Raw genomic sequence first — 25,582 nt, 5'->3', positions numbered from 1 at the left:
AGAGGTGACAGGGCAGCTGTAACAAGGTGAATGGGTCAGGATAACACTTTTGAACAAGGGGAGTTTCAGATATTTTAGAGTTGATGCTAAATTTTAATGTTTTCTTGTGGTAATGAGAGCCAATTGCTCCTGGATTTGATTTTACTTTGCTCCCAGAAATACTGCATCCAAACATCAGTTTTGAAAAACCTCACAGAAATAGATGATTAACATCATAAGAAGTACCTAGGACTACTGCATAAATACTAAACTTATTTTTGAAACAATTCTCAACGCCAAAGAATAATGCCTAAAAATCTGTTCTTTATGTAAGCCAACAGACTAATGAAAAGAATTTTTGTTTTAAAACATAGGAACTGTAGTTCGTGTCACTAGGTCTTTGAAAACAGGAATAAATTCGAAGTCTGGTGAACATGTTGCAGAAGAAAATGGGGATGTTGAAGTCCGCCGCAGTTGCAGAATTAGGCGAAGCCGCTTTAGTACTATGAACCAGTCCGTTTTGTTTGACAAGCTTATTACAAAGTAAGGACTTTTTATAGTGTCAAAATGTCTTGAGAAAGCATTTTCTTGAACAACTGTGGTGGAAATGGAAATTTTGTGAAAAACATGGTATTTCCCCACTTTTAATTTCTGATTGCAGCTTCTTGTATTATACTGGATAGCTCTATAACTACAGGAGTAACGTCAGGGATTAAAATGTTCTGTAGTGGAAAGAGGGGACTTAATAGTTATGTTGAGTATACATGCGGCTCTGCATAGTAGCCTGTTTATGTTATTTATTGGAGTGTTTATATTGTTACTATAGTCAAATAACTTGTTGCTAAAATTCAGTTTAAAAGATCCTGCCCTCTGTCAACCAACCAGGTTTATATCGTAAGTTCAATATTACTATTGTTATCGTTAAGCTTACAATATAAACATAGCGGATGAAACTGGGTGGGAATTTTTATTGAATTTTACTATTTTGATGTTGTCGTCTTCCATTATTACCATATATTTTTATTGATGTGAAATGTCCTGATGCCAAATATGATGAAAAATAGTATAGAAGCACTCAAAATATGAGTAAATCTTTTAGTTCAACCTTAATGCTAAATAAAAATAAACATTCATTAACACCTATGGATTCATGCTCTGATTTCCCACTCAACCAGCAACTGCTTCAATGGTTTCTTAGTTTTGTTGTAAGATAGGGTGTTATCTTTGTGATTTGTGCTTGAATAATAGAAAGTTCTGCTATTTCACTTTCAGGTGGGACTGTAGTAAAATTCTTTTATCTTGCTGCCATTCATTTCAAACCTTGCACACACACACACACACACACACACACACATATATTAAGCTAGTTTCATATTCCCATAACCTGTTAGCGCAGCACCACAGCTTGCTCTGTTTAACTGATTTTTGTTTTAAAATATTCTTCATGTTCTGTTTGATTACATCTTGCACTTTGTCAAGCACTGCAGAAGCTGTACTGCAAAAAATGGATGATATGAAGAAGATGCGTCGGCGACGAATGTTGGATTTGGAAGATCTTGGAGTGTTTAATGATGGAGAAGAGGTACATTTATATACAGATTGTAAAAGAATAATTTCTTGCTATTTTTCTTGTTAAATATGTATTTTGCAATTTTAACTTCATCTTTGCTTATACGCTAAGCAAGAGGGATGGAGATGGAAAGCTTAAACATTTATTCCATAGTGTTTTGCTACTTTTATTGGAGCTGGCCTTAAAGCTGATAGTTTCATTGCATGTATGATACGTGTCATGGGATGACTTGAATTACATGTTTTCACTTGTTATTATTAGGAAAACCTTAATGTGTACTCAAGAGGAAAACCAAAAAGAGCAATCCAAAGGATTGATGAAGAAACCACTGATAACCAAGATGGAAGTGCAGGTTATTGTTCTACTTTTAACTTTTTAGAGCTATATTCAGTTTTATTATTTTAATACAATGCAGTACAATTTCACCATACTTTTAGGTTTTGAGTGAGTGAATTAGTATACTCCAATAGGATAAAAAAATATGCTTCATTTTGGAATCTCCCCCCCCCAAATGTTTTTATTGTTTTTCAGTAAAACAAAATACAAATTAGATCAACATAACTTGTATACACAATGGGGAACCTTTTTGTTTATAGAAACATCCTTCACCTTAGACATTTAGAAAATGACATGTGGAGATGGTAGTTAATTACTCCAAAAATCCGTTTAGTTTGTAGTCCTAAACTCACAAAATTTATTGGGATTTCTGAGGAGATGCTATTACAGCAGGCATCCCCAACCTTCGGCCCTCCAGATGTTTTGGACTACAATTCCCATCATCCCTGACCACTGGTCCTGTTAGCAAGGGATCATGGGAGTTGTAGGCCAAAACATCTGGAGAGCCGAAGGTTGGGGATGCCTGTATTACAGTCTTAAAATAACAAATCGTAATAGCTTTTACTGTAGTGAAGCTGTTCCTAATCCAAGATTGATAGTGTCTAACTGCACTTACAGCCCTAGAATCTGTTGTAAGTCAAGTAAGTTTCTTTAAGCTAAAGAGAATTCTGTTATTTAGAATCTTCAGAAGAAGGTGAAGACCATGAAGATGGAGAAGATAATCAAAAGCGTTACGACCTTAGACAGCGGAAAACAGTTGTGCATTATCAGGCCTCACCAGAAAGTAGGTGTCCACTATACCATCTTCCCCTGGAGTTTATTTACCCTTGCATGTTATATTTGGAAAGCTTCGCTATTTTGGTATATCAACCCCTGTTTTGTTTTTGCTTTGTTTTGGTTGTCTTTACGTTTTGCCACACAATTATACATGTTTTCACTACGTGACTACCAGAAAATCTTCCTGTTTGAATGATTGAGAAGTCTTGTCCCAGAAATGAAAACACAAACTTAGTTCATGTTAGAACTAAACTTAACATATAAGTGTGATATTCCAAAATTTTGACATTTTATATTCTCATCAATTAATATGTAAGGGGAAACATGTAACTGTTCTTACTTTGATGTTTGTTAATAGAACCAAGGCACCAGAGGAAGCCCAAATTGTTTTATCCTGATGCTGCTTCTCCAGTGAGACGAAGATTTTCCTTCAGCCCTGCGGGATCAAGGAAGATTAACAGGTTTGTTGATTTGTTGTGTATTAGTGCTCCAGTATTATCAGTGCACGAATGTTTTCTCTCCTCCTGACTTACTCAACAACTATGGTTTCAAATCAGCTGCACTTTCCTTCAGTTGTACTTGCTGTTATGACTTCTTCATCTATAGCAAATTGTGTAGAGCAAGGGTGGCCAACTCCCAAGAGACTGCGATCTACTCACAGAGTTAAAAACTGGCAGTGATCTACCCCCTTTTGGGGGGTTCAGGTCAAAGTTGTTGAGCTTCTTTGGGGGGGGTGTTCAACCACCAAACACATCTGCATGCAGCTTACCCACTTTGCTGATACATGGAATAATTTGGATGCCTCAACTGGCCGTGTAAATTAATTGTGCAATTTTTCACAGTGACTACTTAACAGGTTTTGTCTTTTAATTAAAACAGACGAAAGCATGCAATTCACAATAGTGATTCTACATCTTCATCATCTTCTGATGACGAGCAACGCTTTGAAAGGCGTAGGAAACGAAGTCGGAGCAAAGCATTAAGCAGGTATCCTGCAACTTTTGGACTCAGAATAACAATGTACATATTATACATTCTTATCTAGCTCAGTGGTTCCCAAACATTTTCCCAATAGACCACCTAAAAATTGCTGAGGGTCTTGGCAGACTACGTTTTCTGCCTATTGTGGCAGTTATAATGTGTTGTGCTAGGTCAGGGTTTCCCAAACTTTGACCTTCAGCTTTTTTTTCCTTGCTTTTTTTTCTTTTTGTACAACTCCCATCATTCCTAGCTGGCAGGACCAGTGGTCAGGGATGATAGGAATTGTAGTCCAAAAACAGCTGGAGATGCAAATTTGGGAACCCGTGTACTAGATGCTGCATGATTTTTAATGTTACTTTTACATGCACACCACAAACCACCTGAATTTAACTTAAAATCACGGTTTGGGAGTCCCTGATCTGGATACTAGATGATTAAAACATTGTTAATGAGAAACCTAGAGAATTCTAGTTCCTCAGATTAAATAATTTGTTCAGAAGACACAGAACCGGATTGGACTTAATAATTGCATTAGCATGAGGCAGGACAATGAGTCATGCTAGTGCAGCTGGGCTTCCCCTGCACCCTTTGAAATCAGTGTTGGGGGGGCAGAATAAAGTGTGGGGGAAGGAGAAGAGAGATTGTTTTGTCTGGCAAGCAGAAATGCTTCCACGGACAGAATGATTGTACAGCATTGAATTTCACCCACAATATTCATAAGAACTGTTTTATGTTTAGCTAATGTAGATTCTACAGCAGTGTTCCCCAAACCCCGGGCCGCGGACCGGTGCCGGTCCGTGGATCAATCAGCACCGGGCCGCCCGAGGAACTTCAAATCATTTCACTGTGGCGGGCGGCCAAGGCGCAGAGCATTGCACCCTCCCAAGCCCGCCCATTGTGTGACAATAGCGAATGAAAATTCGCTATTGTCACACTGATGCTCCTCCTGGCGAATCAGGGAGCGGGTCCTCCCGCTTCCTGATTGGCCGAAAGGCAAACCTCACGCCATTGGCCGAGGAGGAGGCGCCACGGGAGGACTGAGGACTCGAGGTCGGAGATGCGGGGACTGAAGAGAAGCTGCCGTGAGGTAAGTGCACGGGGGGGGGGGGGACACCTTGGATTGCCACCAGCGAAAAGGCAACGAAACTTCGGTTCCTGCGTTCTCAACCTGTCTAAATGCAGGTATAATATCGGAATCCGAATCCGCTGTCAAAACTGCAAAACCAAGCTGTGAGTAGTGCCATTTTGGAGCAAGTCGTCTTCTCTTTTTTAAAAATAATATTTATTAATTTTTCAACAGTTTAAACACAACACTACAGAAAACCAAAAAAAAAAAAAAACAATACAACAATACAATACAAAAAACACTACAAAACACTAACACATACAACTAACAAAACAAAACAAAAACCATTTAAAACACAAGGAAGAGCAAGTCTTCAGGGCTGGGAGCTGGCTTCGAAGAAATCCTTCTAGCTTTGGGGAAGTCGCCGCCTCTTAGCCTCACTCAGTTGGCTTTTGTCTGTGAATCACGAGTAGAAGTGGTGTCCTACCTCACAGGGGTGCGGCGAGGAAGAAGGGGTTTCACCCCGATCTGATTATTTTTCTTTTTTTAATGGGATGGGTGGGAGTTAATCCCACGATTCAACTGGGGCGTGTGAAACATCGAAAGCACAGGGGCTGCTATCCTGCGCACACTTCCTTGGAAGTAAAACTATGGGGGGAAAGGAGACGCTTCCGAGCAAACGCGGTTAGGGCTGGCCTGTAAAAGTGGCAGCCATATACCCAGACTTTCCCCCCCAACCACCCACCCGCTTCCCTTTGAGGAGTGGGTGTATATATTATAATCGTATCTGCAGACAGAAACCAAATAAATCCTCGAAAGCCTTTTTAGGCACTGGTATTTCACCCGGGATTAACAGGTCAAGAGGAGGGGACCAACACCAGGGGGGTTTCTCGCGAGCCGCATTGGGCTTTGGCTACAGGCGCTGATGTCAAGGGTCTAAAAAGAGGCGAGCGCCGGATCGCCAGCCATATAAGGAAGCGCGTTGAAGCTGGCGAAGGGAGCCTCCATGGCGGGCAGGCGTGGGAGAGAGAGCGTGCGGATGCAGCCGCGGCGGGATCGGCCCTGGCGAGGTTGGCAAGGCTCAGAACACGCCTTTCGCGGCCGGGCAGGAGCACGTGGAGGGCGGAAGCAACATGCCAATGCATGCCAAGGGAGTGCAGACACCGAAGCAGAAGGCAAACACCGAATGCCCACAGTTTGAATACTTTGGCAAGGTGTGAGATCTGCTTCGTCTACGTCAAGTGTCTCTCACGTTCACACACACCCGCCGCCGCTGGCAATTCCAAGCTCGCGAATGAGGCTCCTGTTCGTGTCACGTGTGCGCAGGTGGCACGATCCTCACAGCATGCGTGTTAGTCTAAGGGAAGCTTACTGGTTTTTGCTCCCAGGCAAGTGGGGAAAGGGCTGCAGCGTGCAGTTCAGGCCGGCCATTTGCAAAGCGCCGGGATAGTTTTTCCGATTTGGCATTTATATTCATTTTTTGGTGTAGCTGTATTTTATTTTGAAGGCATGTTTAGATACAATTAAATTAAAATTATTAAATCAAAACAAGCGGGCCACGGAAAAATTATCAAAACATTTACCGGTCCGCGGCGATAAAAAGGTTGGGGAGCACTGTAGTATTTTACAGATAGTATGGAGTAGATTTCTAATTTGAAATTACATCTCGTACTTTTGCTAAATTAAAGGCAACCCCATTTCCATGTTTCAATATGAACTTGTTCCTTCTCTATTACTTAAAACAACTCTTCATTCTCAAATTAGGTGCCTTCCACTAAACTTTAGGAAGGATGAGTTGAAGGGAATCCACAAGGATCGAATGAAAATTGGAGCAAGCCTGGCTGATGTTGATCCAATGCAAATAGATTCTTCAGTGAGTGTTTAATTTCCTAGTTTCTTAAGTACATTTTGTTATTGACCACTCTCTTAAAATAAGCACAGCTTTTCAAGTTTTGCTGATTAACCTGAATGAGAACTGTGTAGCTGTTTTGTTCATTTAAGTACCCATTAATTTTTTTAAAGACTTAAGTAATAAGGTTTAATTATTCACTTCTGTGCTTTGTTGGCCTTCATTTGTTAATTCTGCTTCTCCTTAGATCCAGTTTGATAGTGTGGGTGGACTATCTAGCCATATTTCAGCTTTAAAGGAGATGGTGGTTTTCCCACTACTTTATCCAGAAGTGTTTGAGAGATTCAAAATTCAGCCTCCAAGGTAGGAAGCAAACATTTTGTTTGCAGGATGACAGTGAACGTACCCCAATTGTAAACTTTGATCTTCTCTTCATGATTGCTAGGGTTTTTTTTAGCCTGCCCTCCACACAAGATTACTTTTTGCATAGTTAATGACTTTTGCATAGATGCAGCATGTTCATACATTTTTTTCAACACGATGCCAGCAGAATGCAAGTTGCTTTTTGAAATTGGGAGAGAGGAATATTGAAATGAGTTGGTGGCACCCAGAAGAGGGGAGGGGATGAAATCTCTCTTAGGCAGACAGAAACTCATAAGCATATTTAATGAGGTTAGCTTAAATTATATTATGATTAGGTAAAGTATGATATACTTTTGAAAATTATGAAACATTCTACTAACCAAAATACTGCAATTTCATACTTTTAATAGGGGCTGCCTCTTCTATGGTCCGCCGGGTACTGGAAAAACTCTTGTTGCCAGGGCCCTTGCTAATGAGTGTAGTAAAGGTGATAGAAGAGTAGCATTTTTCATGAGAAAAGGTGCTGACTGCCTCAGTAAATGGGTGGGAGAATCTGAACGACAGCTTCGTTTATTATTTGATCAGGTAATTATACTTTTATCTTACTCTATAGTGTATTCTGTATAGGGCCTTCAGAATTTCTACATTTGAACTTTTGTTTTAGGCCTTTCAGATGCGTCCTTCAATTATATTCTTCGATGAAATAGATGGTCTTGCTCCTGTACGATCCAGTAGGCAAGATCAAATTCACAGGTACAACTTTGTTTGTTTTCTATGTTTGTCTTCAAATCTCCTGAACCTTTTCCCTGAATACATTACTTCTTGTACAGATACTCTTATGACAAGTCACTGTTTCCATTGTAGATTTGTAAGCTTTAAATTTGTGATGTGCTTAAAGTACCTTTGTATTTAACCAATTGCCTAAAGTTAGTAACAGTTCTTCCTGGCAAATGATACGTAAGCCTCCAGGTATGCAGGCAAACTTTTGCATGTGTACTGCAACATTGGTTTAGTATACACATACACACTCTGTGAGTTGTGTTAGAGCACAAATTTGAGGTTCAGCAACACCATCCTGTTTCTCATACCAGTTCTCAGAACTGGTTTATGTGTTACCTATGTGGCATCACGACAGGAATATAAGATCTGCTAATGTGGAACATTTTGACAGTGTTGCCAGGTCTTGAGGAAGTGCAGCTCTGGCATGATTTTGTCCCATTTGAAATATTTGTCCCATGTAACTAATTGACTCTCACATAAGTTATTTTATCTTTGATGAGTCAAAACTTCATTTGAAATTTCAGTGAGTGTTTATAGGTTGGGAACAGCTTTCTTATTACAAAGTAAAGTTATGTTTCCTTTTAATTGGATCTCTTCAGTGGGTAGAAAATGATACAGGCTTGGACCCCAAAGTCAAAATGCCTTCCACTTGCAGATTAAATATGAGGGTTGCTTATTTCTCACAAACACTCAGTCCTCATCTGTATGCTGCACCATAGACATGAAAAAGTTGAGTGTCCCCTGGCCCAAGAGTCAGTTTTCTAGAGCAACAGGGATTGCAGGTGGAGCTAAGGACCATGGTTTCTTCCTTTTGGTTGTGCCAGCAAAATCTTGCCCGAGCCACAGTGGATAAAATATTTTTGTTTTCTTTTTGAAAGTTCAATCGTGTCTACATTGCTTGCACTGATGGATGGCTTAGACAACAGAGGTGAGATTGTGGTGATTGGAGCTACCAATAGATTGGATTCTATAGATCCTGCTTTGCGAAGGCCTGGACGTTTCGATAGAGAGTTCCTTTTCACCTTGCCAGATAAAGATGTAAGACTCAATTTTGTTCATGCATATTTGGCTTTAACCTACCCAGAGTCTATGGCAGGGGGTGGAAGTTGATTTCTACTGAAAATTGTTCTGCTAGGCTAACAGGAGAGGAGTGGCGAACACTAACATGTGAAAAGTGTTGGGCATAGACAGCTGATGCCACTTCACAAATCCCAAATGCATCCAGATGATATAGGTTCTGCTGTAGCAACTGGGAATTTGGTTTTCCATAACAAGAATGAATGAATGAATCTTATGATAGTAAAAATGAACCCAACATCTGGAGGGCCACAGGTTCTCTATCTCTGCTCCATCCACTACTTACACCATGCATGGTTTTATAAACCTCTCGTCAGGTACTTCCCCTTAATAACTTTCTCAAACCTGAAAAGCTTGAACACTAACCTTTTTTTTCTGGAATTATATGTGAGAGCATGCAGTAAATAGTGGAATAACATCCCACTGCTTAGGACAGGCAGGTTGGGGTCAGAAGATGCAAAATGATTGCATCAGCCAGCTCTTCAGTCTGCCTCTAGTTCCCTCCTTGCTTTGTCTTGCGACTGAGCATTTCTGAATCCTCCTTACTCCTTCATAGTTGTTCATTTTTCCCTTGCCATCTCCAAATTCCTTACTACTTTTAATTTTTTTCCCTGTGTTTTCCTTTTTTAAACCAAATTTAAAAACTCCCCACTTCAGAACATTTGTAAATAGTGTAATATTGAAAATGTTGGTTACTGTAACTAGAAAGGAAGATACAGTATTTGAAAGGGAAATAATATGGGTAGTCTTTTGAAACTAGATGTATTTGAAATACATGTTTGTGTTTCTAGGCAAGGAGAGAGATCCTTAAGATTCACACCCGAGAATGGTGGCCTAAGCCATCAGAGATGTTCCTTGAAGAGTTAGCTGAAAAAAGTGTTGGTAAGATGATGATGATAAAACTTTTGACAGTTTGAAAAGAGACATCTGCCATCTCTGCAGAACCCTCCTAACAATATTTTTTATTTACATGCTTATTAGCCAAAACACTGGTTTGAACACTTAAAAAAAAAACACACCTTGAAATTTGCAATTTATGCCATCGTTCCCTCTATTTCTGATGACGTATAACAGCGTTTTACTCCCACTGCACAAATAGGTCTCAATAGAGTACAGTCAGTCTTTAGGACACGCCCTTGCCGGAACAACAACAACCTGGAAACAGTCCAGTGAGGACTGAGTGTGCTCGGTGGCCATGGAATAAGTTGTGTACAGAATGCTGTTGAATACTATTTAATCAAATAATACAACTGCTACATATAACAATGTCTGCCATGCAAAGTAACACATCCATTATTTGGGGATTGCTTTTATATTGTAGCACACCTACTAGGCTAATGTTACAAATGCATGGTAGGCATCAGCTGTTCATTCTTTACATCAGCACTATATGAAACGTATATAAGGTATAGCTAATAATATAATAAAAACAATTTTTTTATTTATACCCTGCCCTCCCCGGCCAGGGCTGGGCTCAGGGCAGCTAACACCGAATATAACTTACAATAAAACATAATAGGAAAAAAAAACCCAGTTAATTAAAATACGGCTTATAATAGTCAACTTGTGATCTGTGTTTCTTATATTGCATGGAATTGGCCTAAATAACCTCTAGTTTTGAGACAGGAAGGATTATTTAATCTTTTGTATAAATCATGATTAGATCTTTGTGTGGCTTATAAGACTATTTGCAGGCCCTATAATTTCATACAGATGTGCTTTTCCTTTTGTAGGGTACTGTGGAGCTGACATTAAGTCCATATGTGCTGAAGCAGCTTTGTGTGCCTTGCGCCGACGTTATCCTCAGATTTACACCAGCAGTGTCAAGTTGCAGTTGGATATCTCTTCTATTAACATAACAGCTAAGGATTTTGTGGTGGCTATGCAAAAGTCTATACCTGCTTCTCAGAGGGCAGTGACCTCACCTGGCCAAGCGCTCTCCAACATTTCCAAACCACTCCTTGAAAATACACTTCAAAGAATCCTGGAAGTCTTACAGAATGTCTTTCCGCATGCAGAACTGGCACAGAAAGGGAAGTCAGGTATGTGCACATTTATTTACATTGGGGGGGATGAGTGAATATCGTATCTAATTAATCTGATGTGGTATACAGTACAGAACTGAAACTTGAAATTATCCTCTCCTTTAAGAATTACTCTATTTTGCAAGCCAAAAACAGAAAACTACTAAAACTTGTGAGGAACTGAAGCTTCAGATTGATTATTTAGCAAATAAATTCACCCATACATAAATTTGTTTTCTGTGCCAAATACATTTTCTCTAATATGCTACCTTTCGAGAAAATGATCTCTTAGAAAGGGAACTGCAGTCTAAGACTCCTGCTTATGTAGCCTATCTTAATAATATCCATATAAGCGCCAACTGATAACAAGTGAAGATTCATGATAACTGGCCCAAATGTGGAGACTGGAAGAAATATGCCCAGGTTAGAGGCGCAAAACTCCTACTCTGCAAGAAATTTTCTGATTCTGGGCCAGAAGAGCCAGTACAGCAGTTGTGTACCTCAGAACACATAGCGGTGGCTTTGGAAGGTACAGAACAATTTCTGCCACTCCCCAGAAGACAGAAAATATATTATCTCTGTCCAGATAGGGGCACAGCTGGGCCAACAACCAAAGCTGGTGGAAGGCACTCTGTTCCAGCAGGGCCATTGAACCTCAAACAACAGTAAAGGATCCAGGAGTACCACCTGCGCCTTCAGAGGCAGTGTAACCTCATCAAGAGCAGGCAGTCTCTCATCCATCCAGTATAGGGAACCACCCACTAACAGTGCCTCAGTCTTATCTGGATTGAGCTTCATTTTGTCATGAATGATAGCAAATTTTATTTAAAACATTTCTTCATCAATAATAGGTTCAATAGTATGAAAAAACTTGTTCATACAATATACAACTACAAAATAAGACTAAACAATTCAGTGCAACAATATACAGCAAAAAAAGAAGATAAAAACCCATAAACTTAAAAAGCACAGTAAACCAAAATTCCAACTAAAATATAATCCAAAATTCCTGGGCAAATGGGAAGGTGCTGAAATAGTTGTTGTATTGGTGTTGTACTTCCTCGTTGGGGAGGGCATTCCAGAATTTGGGCACTGCCAGCGTTTCATAGGATCAGAGTAATGCATGATTTATTTATTTTTTGCACAACATGGGGCTCGAACCCTTGACCCTAAGATTAGGAGTCTAATTGTCTACTGACTGAGCTATCAGTCAGGAAGTTCCTTTGTATTTGCTCTTCATTCACAGTGTTATTCTGTTTGTTTAGTGGCTTCTTGACATTATTAAAGTTGCTTAAGCATTTTAGTTACAGATGGGTAGCCGTGTTGGTCTGCCATAGTCAAAATAAAAAAATTCCTTCCTGTAGCACCTTAAAGACCAACTAAGTTAGTTCTTGGTATAAGCTTTCGTGTGCATGCACACTTGTGCATGTGTATCTGAAGAAGTGTGCATGCACACGAAAGCTTATACCAAGAACTAACTTAGTTGGTCTTTAAGGTGCTACAGGAAGGAATTTTTTTATTTTAAGCATTTTAGGTTACTGCATTTATGCAGAGTTGAATCACTTGGCTTCAGTGCATATAAAATGTTAGCAAGAACAGGAATGTTTAAATTAGTACCAGGCCTTAGAAATCGGACACAATATTCCAAAGGAAATAATGCAGAGTTTTGTTTTATTTTTAAGATTTTGCTGGTCAGGTATTTGACAGTGACTTGCTGTACAGTGATGAAGAGGAACTACCAATTTCTGAAACTGGACCTTCTCAGGAAATATATGATAAACGAAAAGAAATGTTCCTGATTTTTAGCAGGTAAGTGATAAAAGGTTGCAGTTGGTTGGTTGGTCTTTAAAAGAAGCTTCATTATTTTCACATTGAGGTGGTTGATGTCATATGCTTGCTCCCTCATTCTCCCTGATGATCAGTACTGAGGCTTGTAAGGTGGGCCATCATTCAGTAATGACCTCCCTTCAGTGCCTACCTTAAAGTGGGGTGTCTCGCCTTCTGCCTGCCATGGGGGGGGGGGGGCTTGGCAGGTGCCAAGGGGAATGTTGAATGCCCTCCTGAAAGTTCTGGAGAAAAGGGAAGTTCCTTACTATGAATTTCTGTTACACAAGTCATTCCATGTGCCATTTCTGGCGTCAGCTCTGGTGATTCTGTTCTGCCATAGCTTTGTAGCTTCTGCCAGTGGCATACGTGTGGGGGAGGTAGCTCCCTAAATCCCTGCCTGTTTCCTTCCATGCCGTATATCACTTGATTTATTTTACTTGTGCTAATTTATATTAAGCTGTGGCTTAGTGTGTTAATGTATTGTAGTTGGGGGTTGTTGGTTCAGGGGATTTGGAGCAGCTCCCCCGCCCCAAAATCTAGGGAAATAAAAAATTGTTGGCTCTGGCTGTGGGTTCCAATATAGGCTGTTTCCTCCTGAGGAAGTGAGGTGGCTTCCAGGAAACCCAAAGGAAGAAAATCTCATGATAGGAAAATTTCTCACTTCTTATAGAAATGCTTATCACCATCCAACCTCTTGCCGACCAAGACTTTTAATAGCAGGAGAACCAGGATTTGGACAAGCCTCTCACTTGGCTCCGGCAGTGATACATGCTTTGGAAAAGTTCGCTGTGTATACACTAGACCTTTCCATTCTTTTTGGAATCAGTGCCAAAACACCTGAAGAAACATGTGCGCAGGTATTTCAGCTTTGTAGTAGTGCTACTTAAGTGAGGCTAACAGAACAGAATTTTTCAGCAAATGCTGAAAACGTTACCACTTTCTGGTGGAAGACAATTCTAGAGAACTGGAATGTCAGATCATCTTCCACGTGTGGGTGGGAGGCTTTTTGCCCCAGAGGATTTTTTTTTTTTAAAGTTTGGCTAAGGTTTGAGAATTATAATTATGGTTGACAATATGAATGCTGCTTTTCTTCAGTCATGCTTCATTGGGTTTTTTTTTAGCTCATTCATATCATGCTTCTAACATGATGGAATTCAAGGCAGTATTTCCATCCCAGCAGACCCAGAAAAACTTACAGTACTTCAGGGTTGCTACATATTCCTTCAGACATTGCCTCATATCTTTTAGTGTTGTACTGTTTGCATCTGAATTGTTTATAATTAATCTGGTTAACAGATGACTAGTATATTTGATTTCGAGTGCCTTCCAGAAAATAGTGATGAATTAAAATAAAGATTAATGAGAGAGGCAAGAAAAGGGGTATGGACAAGTGACTATTCCTCACTTTCAGAAATACCCCTGAGAAAATGTGTATTGCTAAAGCAAATTTGTTATCATTTGGCATTATGCTGATTGTTCCTTCCTGTTTTTATAGATTTTTGTTTTAGCTTGTGCTTGGTTTGGGGTTTTTTGGTTTTTTTTTGTCCTATCAGCCATTTTTGGGATTTAGTGCAGATAGGCAGGCAGTAACTACACAAACTAAAAGTACCTTTTTGATTTTGGGAATCTGAGAAAATCTGGTGGGGGCTGGTCCCAAAATTAACAAATTTGGGGAATGGGAGTGGTTAATGATTTTGATTTTGGTGTCTTTCAGGCAAAAAAGTCATGATTAAAGGACAAATGTGCTAATGACCTGTCAGCTGATCATTTTTCTTGTATTTTACTAGTTAATATGTGAAGCCAAGAGAACAGCTCCAAGTATAATATACATTCCAAATATTCATTTGTGGTGGGAGACAATTGGGCAAACACTGCAAGCTACATTTACTGCGCTGCTACAGAACATTCCATCTTTTGCTCCAATTTTGCTCCTTGCAACATCAGATGTACATCATGCATCTTTGCCAGATGAGGTACTTTATGTCATTGAATTATTTATATCTGCCAAGTTTTAAGCTAAAGTTTTTTTGTTCAGATCCTCAGTAATTAAGTAAAGGTAAAGGTAAAGGTACCCCTGCCCGAACGGGCCAGTCTTGACAGACTCTGGGGTTTGTGCGCCCATCTCACATCTATTGGCCGGGGGCCAGCGCTGTCCGGAGACACTTCCGGGTCACGTGGCCAGCGTGACAAAGCTGCATCTGGCGAGCCAGCGCAGCACACGGAACGCCGTTTACCTTCCCGCTGGTAAGCGGTACCTATTTATCTACTTGCACCCGGGGGTGCTTTCGAACTGCTAGGTTGGCAGGCGCTGGGACCAAGCAGCGGGAGCGCATCCCGCCGCGGGGATTCGAACCGCCCACTTTTCGATCGGCAAGTCCTAGGCGCTGAGGCTTTTACCCACAGCGCCACCCGCGTCCCCTAATACTAATTAAGTATTAGTAGTTTAATAGCCCTGGAACTCAGATCTTTTCTGTCACTTTCGACACTCTTATTTCCTTCTCACAATAACTTGTACATTTCAATATTATTCATTTATTTAAGGTACAAGAATTGTTTGACAAAGTGTATGGAGAAGTTTTTGATGTCTGCTTGCCTAGTGCTGATGAGAGAAGAAAGTTTTTTGAGAATTTAATTCTTCACCAAGCTGCTAAACAACCTGCATCAAAAAAGAAAGCAGGTTTGTATGTGCAACTAGAAAGCCCTGTAAAGGTGATGGGATGTTGAAAATAACTGCAGTCAAAATATCTGCGCTTTAACTCATCAAAATGGTTTCTTTCACCCCGCCCCGTCCCCGTCGTCCGTCCCCCACAGTTTTGCAGGCTCTAGAAGTGCTACCAGTAGCAGCAGCACCTGAACCACGACAACTAACAGAAGAGGAGGTCAAACAACTTGAGGGGCAAGAAGAAGATACTTTACGTGAACTCAGAATTTTCTTAAGAAACGTTACTCACAGGCTTGCTGTTGACAAACGTTTCAGAGCCTTTACAAAACCAGTTGACTTACATGAGGTAATGCTTAGGATTTTATCTCTGCTCATCAAATAAATAAACAATGATGTGGCCCAAAGTAATTATCTGTGTATGTTCCTGCCACTTTATTTGGAACATACATGTTTTATGCTGCAATAATTAACATGTTCTGTGATGTAGTAAGGTAGTTATCATTTTGTCTAATGTGGATCTAACAGGCTGTACAAGTGCAATCAAAAACTGACACAAAATGGCATCCTGAATGCTATCCAAAGCTGATACTGCCTTTTCTAGGAATTAAATAAAATTGCAATGGAAGGCAAAGCCTGTTTGAAAAACTTCAAATTTAGAAATCTCTTATGTTCAGTGACAGGAAGGTGCCATAAATGACTTACAAATGCTGTCCAAGCTCTTATTTACCTGCATTGTGAATCTCCTTTGTTACCACCTCTTCATTGTCCCATCTAGCTCCTCCATTTACCTTCCTTCGCGTGCCTACTTCTCTCTCACTGGCCCCTGAGGACTTGGTTTAACACTTCCAGTGTAAAAATAACATTTAGCTCATGGTTCACTCCTATTGTGTTTAAAGTGTCTCTTGACTTTAAAAGTGTATGTGTGAGAGAAAAGGAGTTGTTTGTATGCACAGCTTATAATACTGGTTGTGTTTCTGTGTGTGTGTGTGTGTGTGTGTGTGTGTGTGTGTGTGTTTGTCTGTATCTCTTCAAAATATAAAGAGTATTTTCAATTCTCAAAAGGGAAAGGAGCACAGGGAAAGCATTTTCCTTGAGTGGCATGTAGGAGGCTCCCAAGTTCCTATAGCTGGCAATAACAGGAACTAAACCTCATCTGATCTTATTGAGAGAATTTTAACCTGTCACAGGCAGTCCAGTTGATTGACAAATTATTTGCTGCTGCTTCCTGCCAGTATCCTGATACTTCAGTTACAGTTTTAAAGCAAATTTAGTAACATTAAGACCAACATAAAGGTAAAGGTAAAGGTACCCCTGCCCGAACGGGCCAGTCTTGACAGACTCTGGGGTTTGTGCGCCCATCTCACATCTATTGGCCGGGGGCCAGCGCTGTCCGCAGACACTTCCGGGTCACGTGGCCAGCGTGACAACGCTGCTCTGGCGAGCCAGAGCCGCACACGGAACGCCGTTTACCTTCCCGCTGGTAAGCGGTACCTATTTATCTACTTGCCCCCGGGGGTGCTTTCGAACTGCTAGGTGGGCAGGCGCTGGGACCGAGCAGCGGGAGCGCACCCCGCCGCGGGGATTCGAACCGCCGACCTTTCGATCGGCAAGCCCTAGGCGCTGAGGCTTTAGCCCACAGCGCCACCCGCGTCCCTAAGACCAACATAATGAGATGTCAAACATTCTTAAAAAAAAAGATTTCTGTTTTCTAGCTTAAGTGATACATTTCTAAGTTTTTTATGTTACATTTGTAGGTACCAGACTATGTTACTGTTATCAAACAACCAATGGATCTTTCAACAGTTATTTCAAAAATTGACCTTCACCAATATCTCTCTGCCAAAGACTATCTAAAAGATATTGATTTGATCTGTAGCAATGCATTAGAGTATAATCCAGACAGAGACCCTGGAGGTGAGTACAAAAATACTACTGTATTTGTTACAGAAAAAAAATGTTATAAACTTACTGTGATATCCAAATCAGAAATGTTAAATGACAGTTAATGTTTTAGAAGCTGTATTTTCTTTTTACAGAACTCTTTCGTTGTAACATACTTTTATTTCAATAAATCACAGTAGTTCAGCAAGGAGTATAAATGTTACAGTATAATGGAAATTACTGGTGAAGCTGCTACAAAGTATTTTTCTTGTGTGTGCATTGATAGATCGCCTTATCAGACACAGAGCCTGTTCTCTCAGAGATACAGCATATGCAATAATTAAGGACGAAATGGATGAAGACTTCGAACAACTTTGTGAAGAAATTCAAGAATCTCGGAAAAAAAGAGGTGTGTTACAATATTTACTCAAAAAGCAACTACATTATAGTTTATCTAAGAAGAATATGCCGAATTTCCATTTCCTGCTGCAGCCCCTTAGACTGTTTCAAATTCCCCTTTCCAGGACCCCATATTCTTTAAGAGCCAGTGCTGTGTGTGCAATGTACACACAAAGGGCTGGGGGAGATCTAAAAAGTCTAAATGCACCCTTTGGATTACACATTCTCCATCCCCCCCCCCCCCGGTGATGGCTTGTGTATGCTCTTCGCAATAAGCACCTCTGCTGACTCAGAGATATTTACAGTTCTTTATTTTACATATGTACAGGCAGCACATTACAATCATGTGTCTGAATCCTCTGGTTCAGATTCTGGGAGTGGCCTTTGCAGGCTTTTCCTCCAACAGAAAAGCAGGGAAGTTTCATGTGACACCTCTCCTCTCCTTGGCAGACGGAACAGGCACCGCCTCACCATCAGTGCCGGAACTTCCTGTGCGGTGCTGGGGCTCTGCTTCACCATTGGAGAGCCTTTGCGCCTCCTGGCTCTCTCCCCCCCTTCCCCATCCGTCACTTCCTGTCCACCTCCCTCTGACTGTTCCTGCTCCTCCCCGGCATTCTCTGGAAGTCCCATGACACCCCCTCATCTTCGAACATAAAATATCATTATAGTTCAGTAACGTTTAATAAAAGATGCCTACAAAAATTAATTTCTTTTTAAAGGTTGCAGCTCCTCAAAATATGCTCCTTCTTACTATTATGTAATGCCAAAGCAGAATACCACCTTGGAATACAAGAAATTGGATTCTGAATTTGGTGAGAAACTGAAAATCCAACCAGTGCCTCTGGATTCTAGCTCTCCCTGCCCTTCTAATGGTAAGTGTTACTTACATTATTCTTACTTAACGAACAATTTGTGAACTGATTTCAAGTTGTCAGTCTTGTCTTTAAACGAGACATAATGGGGTGTATCCAATATGAGTCAGAGTAGACTCGTTGGGATTAATAGACATGACTTAGATCCATAAATTTCAGTGGATTTACTCTGAGTAGAATTTAACTGGATAGTAGCCCAATGCAAGGACAACACACATAATCTGGAATTTTAATTGTGTAAAGCAGTGCTGATCTCAGAATATCTTTATTTTATGCCACTGTATCAAGTGCCATCTCCTATTATTATTATTCCACCCATCTGACTGGGTTGTTTCAGCCACTCTGAGCAGCTCCCAACAAAGTATTAAATGCACAATAAAACATCAACCATTAAAAACTTCCCTGAACAAGGCTGCTTTCAGATGCCTTCTAAAAGTCAAATAGTTGTTTATCTATCTGACATCTGATGGGAGGGCATTCCACAGGGTGGATGTCACTGCTGAGAAGGCCCTCTGCCTGGTTCCCTGTAGCTTCATGTCTCACAATGAGGGAACTGCCAGAAGGCTCTTGAAGCTGGACCTCAGTGTCCAGGCTGGTCCGTCCGTGGAGATGCTCCTTCAGGTATACAAGGCCGAGGCTGTTTGTGGCTTTGGAGGTCAACACCAACACTTTGAATTGTGCTCAGAAACACACTGGGAGCCAGATCCTTTAGGACTGGTGTTACGTAGTCTCGGCATCTGCTGCCATTCATGAGTCTTGCTGCTGCATTCTAGATTATTTTAGTTTCCAAGTCACCTTCAATGGTAGCCCCATGTAGAACACATTGCAGTAGTCCAAGCAGAAGATAACCAGAGCATGTACCACTATGGCGAGACACTGTGCAGGCAGGTCTCAGCCAGCGTACCAGATAGAGCTGGTAGACAGCCACCCTGGACACAGAATTAATCTGTGCCTCCATGGACAGCTGTGAGCCCCAAATGACTCCCAGGCTGCGCAACTGGTCCTTTAGGGGCACAGTTACCCCATTCAGGACACAGGGTATCCCCCATACTTGCCCACCTCTTGTCCCTCTCTCCCACTTCTCCACAGGAAGACTTTGGTCCTCATAAACAGCATTGTTGTGTTAATTTAGGAAACATGAAACTATTTTTAATATCTTGAATACATTTTAAAATTTTGATTTATACCTTTGCTGTAGCCTTATCAAAGAGAAAACTCAGACGAAAGAGCCGATGGTGCCAGGGTAACCTAGCAAAGCGGAAGAAGACTTCTCATTTCAATAAAGAGAACAAAGCTCCAGGAGAAGAGCAAGATGAAGTAGAGAGTGAAGGAGAAGAATGCATTGGAAATCATGACTCCAGCATGGAACAAACTGAAGTGGAAGAATCTGAAGCTGTGCTTCCAGACCAGCACACAAATAGCTCTGAAAACAAATCTGATACAGAGAATGGGAGTGACCAGTCTGCCAGTAATGGTGCTAAGTGTAGGTCTGAGGAGAACAACAAGGATACTAACTGTTCAGAGCAAAACAGAGGATGTAATGGAGATCTAACAGAGAATTCTTTAAATAAGGATATCAATGGTAAGTGGAGAGTCATCTGTTGGCATTATCTGAATACATAATTTCCTTTTTTTTACTTAATTATTCTCCCATCCCCACATACATGCAATTCTGTGAGATGACCACACCAACAACTCTGGAAATATTTGCAAAACAGTTAAGCAAGGTGAAATTTTCAGTGAAATTTTGATCATGCCAGGCTAATTGGAGCAGACATTTCAAATGTATCAAATTTGACTTTTGTTCAAAACCTTATGTTTGAATTCTTGTGTTTTTTAAGTTACCTTTCTTGCGTCTTTGCAGATACAGACTCCCTAGCCTTAGATTTGCAAGACATATTTTCTCATTTAGCTGAGCGTAAATCCTATTGTACTCAGTGGGAATTGCATTCAAGTAAATGGGCACAGGGTTGACCCTGTTATAGAACTAATGGGTTTCATAAATACCTGGCAAAATCTTAGCTATTGTGACCCAATAGAGAACTTAGAGCAAGGCCAACATATTATATAGATAGATCAAATTACAAAATGAAACAGTTGTATTTAAAAAATCTTCTGGTTTGAATCTGTTTCTGCTACTCCGTGGAAATGATATTCTTTAGCGAGAAAGAATTTGGGCTCGGTTTTGAGTGTCTCGGAAGCTGGACATTTCAGTTTTTGAACGGCAAAAACTCAGAAGTAATTGCTTCCGTTGTCGAACAGCTTCCGCTGCATGTTTTTCATTTTCCTTCGATTATTTGGTTGTTCTTATTCTAGCTTCATTTTTGTTATTCTAGATGTATGTATGCTTCGCATGACTCGTGCAAGGCGTTCTCAAGTGGAACAGCAACATCTCATTAGTGTTGAGAAAGCTATGGAGATTCTTTCAGAGCAGACACCACCACTCATTGTTGACCATGGAAAACTTAATGTATGTACACATTCTCTTCCTACTGAATACTAAATAAGAGATTAAATGCATCTAAAAATTAGGTTAATGTGTGGCTTCTGATGTCATGGGTGCATGCTTTGGGGCAGATAATATGGCAAAAACTGGCAGAAAATTCTTTTCTATGAGTTGAGCAATTAACTTATTTTAAATTATCTTCAAGTAGTATTTTGTTGCTAATGAGCTCCAATTCCCAGATGGAAAATAAATGCTGTTTGTTAAGACATTGTTGTTAGTCTAGTGAACTGAAATTCATGCATGCTTAGTATTTCTTGGACCCAAATTGGAATTTAAATTTTAAAGAGCTTGTAGCCGTGTGGATGGGAATAGAGAAATTCAAATACATCATGCTTATACGCACCAGCCACTTTGACTTCTGCATTGTACCTTATGTCTCAATGTGTTCTTTACAACGCTGTACAATCAGTGGTTAAGGGAATAAAGAAAAAGGATTGTTGTTGTTTTAAACTCATCTTTTCCAGGAATTGCTGAAAACTGTTACTGAGAAAAGTAGGAACTACACTATACTTCAGTTGGAAAAACTTTATGCCTTGCTCAGCCAGTGTATTTATCGACATCGCAAGGACTATGACAAAACCAAATTGTTGCAGGTATGATATGTTAACGGGTGTTTTCTTGTGATCCAATTGCATTGCTTTATAGATACCAAGACACTTCAATTTGTTGTGTTTTACATTAAGTTTGCGACTATTCTATTAGTCTGTTTTAATGTCCTTTTTGTATGCAGACTTAAGTCAAACTTCACAAATATACTGAAGCATTTGACTCCATGTTGCAATTTTCAGTTGAGGTCATAGTCATTCATGCCAGTTTTGTCTTAAGATGTTTGTGTTACTTACAGTCTACATATGTCAAACTGTTAGCTTCTATAGTACCTTTCAGATTAGCATATATCGTGTCCTTATGTGATGGGTTATTCCATGGCAGTTGGGTTTTCCCTGTGGATGCTTTTCCATTACCACAGATTCTCCTCAGTTTTAAAGCATCTCTGAGAACTGGAGATACGACTGCTTTTTAAATAAGCATTTTGTATTTCATATGCACAGACACACCACTCTGCCCCTGTTAAATATCCTGTTCTAGACAATATGGACCAAAGATTTTGAATGCGGGGGTGTAAAATTGGCATTGGCATTCATCTGTGTCTTGTGACAGTGAAGGAGTGTGCCTTTGGGGGTGAGGTCAAGGTGTTGGAAGGTTGAAGCACCTGTTGTGGCTGTAGAGACCAATGTGAGAGAGACATCTTTTGTCATAGGTGGGGCAGGTGAAGGCGTCCAGTTGTGCTGCTACAGATGCACCATGGCGTTTCTTCTCTTGGTGAAAAGTGTTAGGCCTTAATGTATTATAAAAGAGCAATTAGTTCAAACATAATGTAAAGCACAACATAACTACTAAAATCCAGTGATGTAGCCTACTTTGCTCCTGCCTGCTAGCTTGTGTGATAAATGAAACAGGGTTCCTGGTATTTGTTGCTCCCCCCACCCCTAGCATGTGGGGGGAAAGTGACTTAAATCTGTGCATTCACAGTAATCTATTAACAATGTTTTAATTTGATATGTGTATGAAGCCCAAAATACACTTTCCCAACGATTATTGTTCCTCACCTTAAATTGAAATACAATAGATGAGACTGCTCTTTCCATTGAAAGCTTACAATGTAAATCTGCAAACATCACATCTGGAGAATATAATTAGGTTACAAATTCATTTTGGAGAAAAGTACCTAATAAAATTCTGTTCGGTTTTGTCACTGATGCTATTATTCATTTTCAGGAAATGACAAGAGAAATTGCAGCCTTTATTTAAATCTGCTTATGAAATCTTCTTGTTTGAAATGTTATCCCCTATTAATTTGGGATCAAATAGCTGCATATAACAAGCCTAAATGTTCTTGATTCAACTCAATATGGATGTAAAAGCCATAGACATTGAACAAGCTGGATGAAAGAACTAAAGAATGCAAGTGATCTGTCCACCCTAACAGTCTTCATACAATATGCTTGGGGGGGTTTTTCTCTTTGAAAATAAGTTTGTAACTTTGTGGTGCTAATATGTGTTCTTTAAAGAAAGAAGTTGAGTGGAAGTTTTCATTAAAGTTTTGAAAATATCTACACACATTACACCACTTTTCTCTGTAAAATGAATACATGCTAATTTATGTCAAAATGTTTTTCAATTAAATCATGTATATATGTTGAACCGCTATTAAAAAAATATATAGTTGGTGTTCTAAAATCTCACATGGGTTTTAAACAAGTGATGGGACATTCTAGTATTCTTATTTCCTCAAGTTTTTAACACAATCTATATTTCTATCACTGCACTAATTCTCGTGTTAATACAATCTGTAATCTCTTTGTTGTATAATATATGAATATGTTAAATCTTAATGGACAAAATAAATTTCTGTACTCTTTTAAAAAAGTTGGCTGGCATACCTTTTTAAAGTCACTATTACAGCTTAAGACATGGATTAATCCCTTCTTTGTTTTCTCCTGTTTGTAGTTTCTCTTTTTTCATAAATCCCAGCTCTTATTAGCTTCCCCCCTTCCCTCCCCCACCTTGCTTTTACTGTTGTGAATTGCCTTAGTCAGGATCGTTTAAGTCTTTTTCTTCTGGGAAAGACCTCAAGTCCCACGTGCTTTAAAGCTCCTGCTTCTAGGCCAGTGTTTCCCAACCGGTGTTCCGCGGCACACTAGTGTGCCGTGAGACATTGGCTGGTGTGCCGTGGGAGGGAGGCGGGTGAGTCGGGCGGTGAGAGGCGGCGGCGGCGAGGATCCGCGTCGAGCCGGGGGCGGCTCCGCGGTGGTGGTGCCGAGGTTTCTCTCTCCATTCTCCCCTCACACACACACACAGGAAGATCAGTTGACAGGACCCAGCCAATGGGGGGGCGGCGGGGCAGCGCGTGCAAAAGGGAGGAGCACGAGACAGCGGACGAGGAGGAGGCCGGCATGTCCGGGCAGCAGCAGCAACAACAGCAGCAGCAACTCCCGGCGACGGCTCCTCAAGCCCCGGGCAACCCTACTCCCTCACCGGCCTCGGCCGCCCTCCTGCTCCACCCGCCGCCGCCTCCCCCGCCGCCCCCTCCTCCGCCCGCTATCGCCGCCACCACCACAACAGCCGCCGCCTCAGCTGCCGCCGTCCCTCAGTCCCTCGCTCTGCTGCCTCCTCCCCCCCACCCCCAAAGCTTGGAGGTTCCCCGGCAAGGGGGAGGGAAAAAAATTGAAAACTTTCACTTTCGTGCGGCCCTCCCGGCGTGACGCTGCGCGCTGACGTCACGGGGCTGTAATGGTGGTGTGCCGCGAGATTTTTTTCATCAAACAAGTGTGCCTTCGCCCAAAAAAGGTTGGGAAACACTGTTCTAGGCAAGCTAGTTGCCTCAGTGACAAACAGCACCCAGTCACTTGCTCTTCTCTCCATGGCTATGTTACGACAGAAGTACCTTTGAATTTGGTTGGGGGACATTGTCCCAACAACATCTGCTTGGCAGGCTAGGTGAGACAATTCTCTCCAGAGCACCTGTTTGAGGGAGCTTTGGGTTTTGGCAGGGATAGCTCAAGCAGCAGTGATGGAGCTTAGTAGTAGCCACACATACACAAAAAAACCCCCTGCTAGACAGATGCTTGTCATCCCCCCCCCCCCAGCTTTCCCCATGAGTCTGGTGGAAGCTGGAGTTTGTTTTTGAATGAAGAAGACTTTCTGGAGGAGTGGCATGAAATTTAAACTCATCCCACTTGCGTATGTGTCCTTGCCTGATTGGTTTATGGTAACACATTAGCCAAAGGGATAAATGGCAGTTTTGTGCCACTCATATATAATACACTCTCTGTATATGCTGTACTTGTGCTGTGTCTGAGCACCACATGAAAAATCAGCCCTAGTTTGAGAAAATGCGTAGAAAGCATAGGAAGACGGGCATATCTTAAGGCATTGTTTCCTGTCTTACAAGTTCAGATCTTACACTTCCTTGAAAAAGAAATCAGATGTAGACCTAACAGTTAAGCTTTAAACTTTAGATGTGATGCCTATGAGCTGATGGAAAACAATCCTATCAGTGGAATGGGGAGAGGCGATTTTTAGCAATCCATCCTGTGGGGGGCAGATTTAGAAGGTGTGGGGCACAGCAGGGAGGGATCTCAACAGAATGCAACACAAAAAAGCAGCTGGAGAAAGGCTACAGGGGACTTTTTAGCAGAGAAAAAAGGAGCCATGAGGGTATATAACATGCATGGTGTGAGGAAAGCCAGTAGTGTTTTCCTCTTGAGTATAGAACCTGGAACAAAAGGAAAGTGCTTCACACAATGTGCAGTTAAACCATTGAATAGCGGGAGAACACCGGCAAGGAACTGAACTAATTAACCTTAGATCCAACCCAGCATGGCTGTTTGTTATGTCAAACGCCGCTCCCTCCACCCGTTTGCAAACCGACCTGATTTTTGCGGCGGCTGACAACCAACAGAGTCATGCATTGCAAGGGGCTGGACTAAAGGGACTCAGCTATCCTTTCCAACTGCAATTCTATGGAATATAGAAAAAGCAGGGCGCTCACCGCCAGCCAGCGGAAGCAGAGCGCTTTCCTACCACCAGTTTGTTGTTTTTTAACCACCCTAGACAGCAGCTCACGAGTTCC

At 41.1% G+C, this 25,582-nt stretch overlaps 1 protein-coding gene across 2 annotated transcripts in view; it reads left to right on the top strand.

Annotated features, from left to right (window-relative positions):
* Nucleotides 1-23,376, top strand: part of ATAD2 (ATPase family AAA domain containing 2) — a 30,488-nt gene extending 7,112 nt beyond the window's left edge. For both annotated transcript variants that reach the window (XM_082235477.1, XM_082235476.1), the window contains exons 4-28: nucleotides 354-522; nucleotides 1,459-1,561; nucleotides 1,811-1,901; nucleotides 2,565-2,669; nucleotides 3,021-3,138; nucleotides 3,542-3,649; nucleotides 6,474-6,582; nucleotides 6,806-6,921; nucleotides 7,332-7,506; nucleotides 7,586-7,674; nucleotides 8,580-8,739; nucleotides 9,570-9,660; nucleotides 10,512-10,820; nucleotides 12,485-12,611; nucleotides 13,300-13,486; nucleotides 14,417-14,602; nucleotides 15,171-15,306; nucleotides 15,441-15,637; nucleotides 17,046-17,205; nucleotides 17,459-17,581; nucleotides 18,291-18,443; nucleotides 19,642-20,025; nucleotides 20,780-20,913; nucleotides 21,414-21,542; nucleotides 22,726-23,376. In XM_082235477.1, the coding sequence (XP_082091603.1) occupies nucleotides 354-522; nucleotides 1,459-1,561; nucleotides 1,811-1,901; nucleotides 2,565-2,669; nucleotides 3,021-3,138; nucleotides 3,542-3,649; nucleotides 6,474-6,582; nucleotides 6,806-6,921; nucleotides 7,332-7,506; nucleotides 7,586-7,674; nucleotides 8,580-8,739; nucleotides 9,570-9,660; nucleotides 10,512-10,820; nucleotides 12,485-12,611; nucleotides 13,300-13,486; nucleotides 14,417-14,602; nucleotides 15,171-15,306; nucleotides 15,441-15,637; nucleotides 17,046-17,205; nucleotides 17,459-17,581; nucleotides 18,291-18,443; nucleotides 19,642-20,025; nucleotides 20,780-20,913; nucleotides 21,414-21,542; nucleotides 22,726-22,758 (3,692 nt within the window). In that variant the 3' untranslated portion in view covers nucleotides 22,759-23,376. The remainder of the gene's footprint in view (nucleotides 1-353; nucleotides 523-1,458; nucleotides 1,562-1,810; nucleotides 1,902-2,564; nucleotides 2,670-3,020; nucleotides 3,139-3,541; nucleotides 3,650-6,473; nucleotides 6,583-6,805; nucleotides 6,922-7,331; nucleotides 7,507-7,585; nucleotides 7,675-8,579; nucleotides 8,740-9,569; nucleotides 9,661-10,511; nucleotides 10,821-12,484; nucleotides 12,612-13,299; nucleotides 13,487-14,416; nucleotides 14,603-15,170; nucleotides 15,307-15,440; nucleotides 15,638-17,045; nucleotides 17,206-17,458; nucleotides 17,582-18,290; nucleotides 18,444-19,641; nucleotides 20,026-20,779; nucleotides 20,914-21,413; nucleotides 21,543-22,725) is intronic.
* The last annotated feature ends 2,206 nt before the right edge of the window (nucleotides 23,377-25,582 follow it).

The sequence above is a fragment of the Podarcis vaucheri genome (assembly GCF_965113315.1).
Source record: "Podarcis vaucheri genome assembly, chromosome: 8".
In the NCBI taxonomy this organism is placed as follows: Eukaryota; Metazoa; Chordata; class Lepidosauria; order Squamata; family Lacertidae; genus Podarcis; species Podarcis vaucheri.
This window is presented reverse-complemented; position numbering and strand designations above follow the sequence as displayed.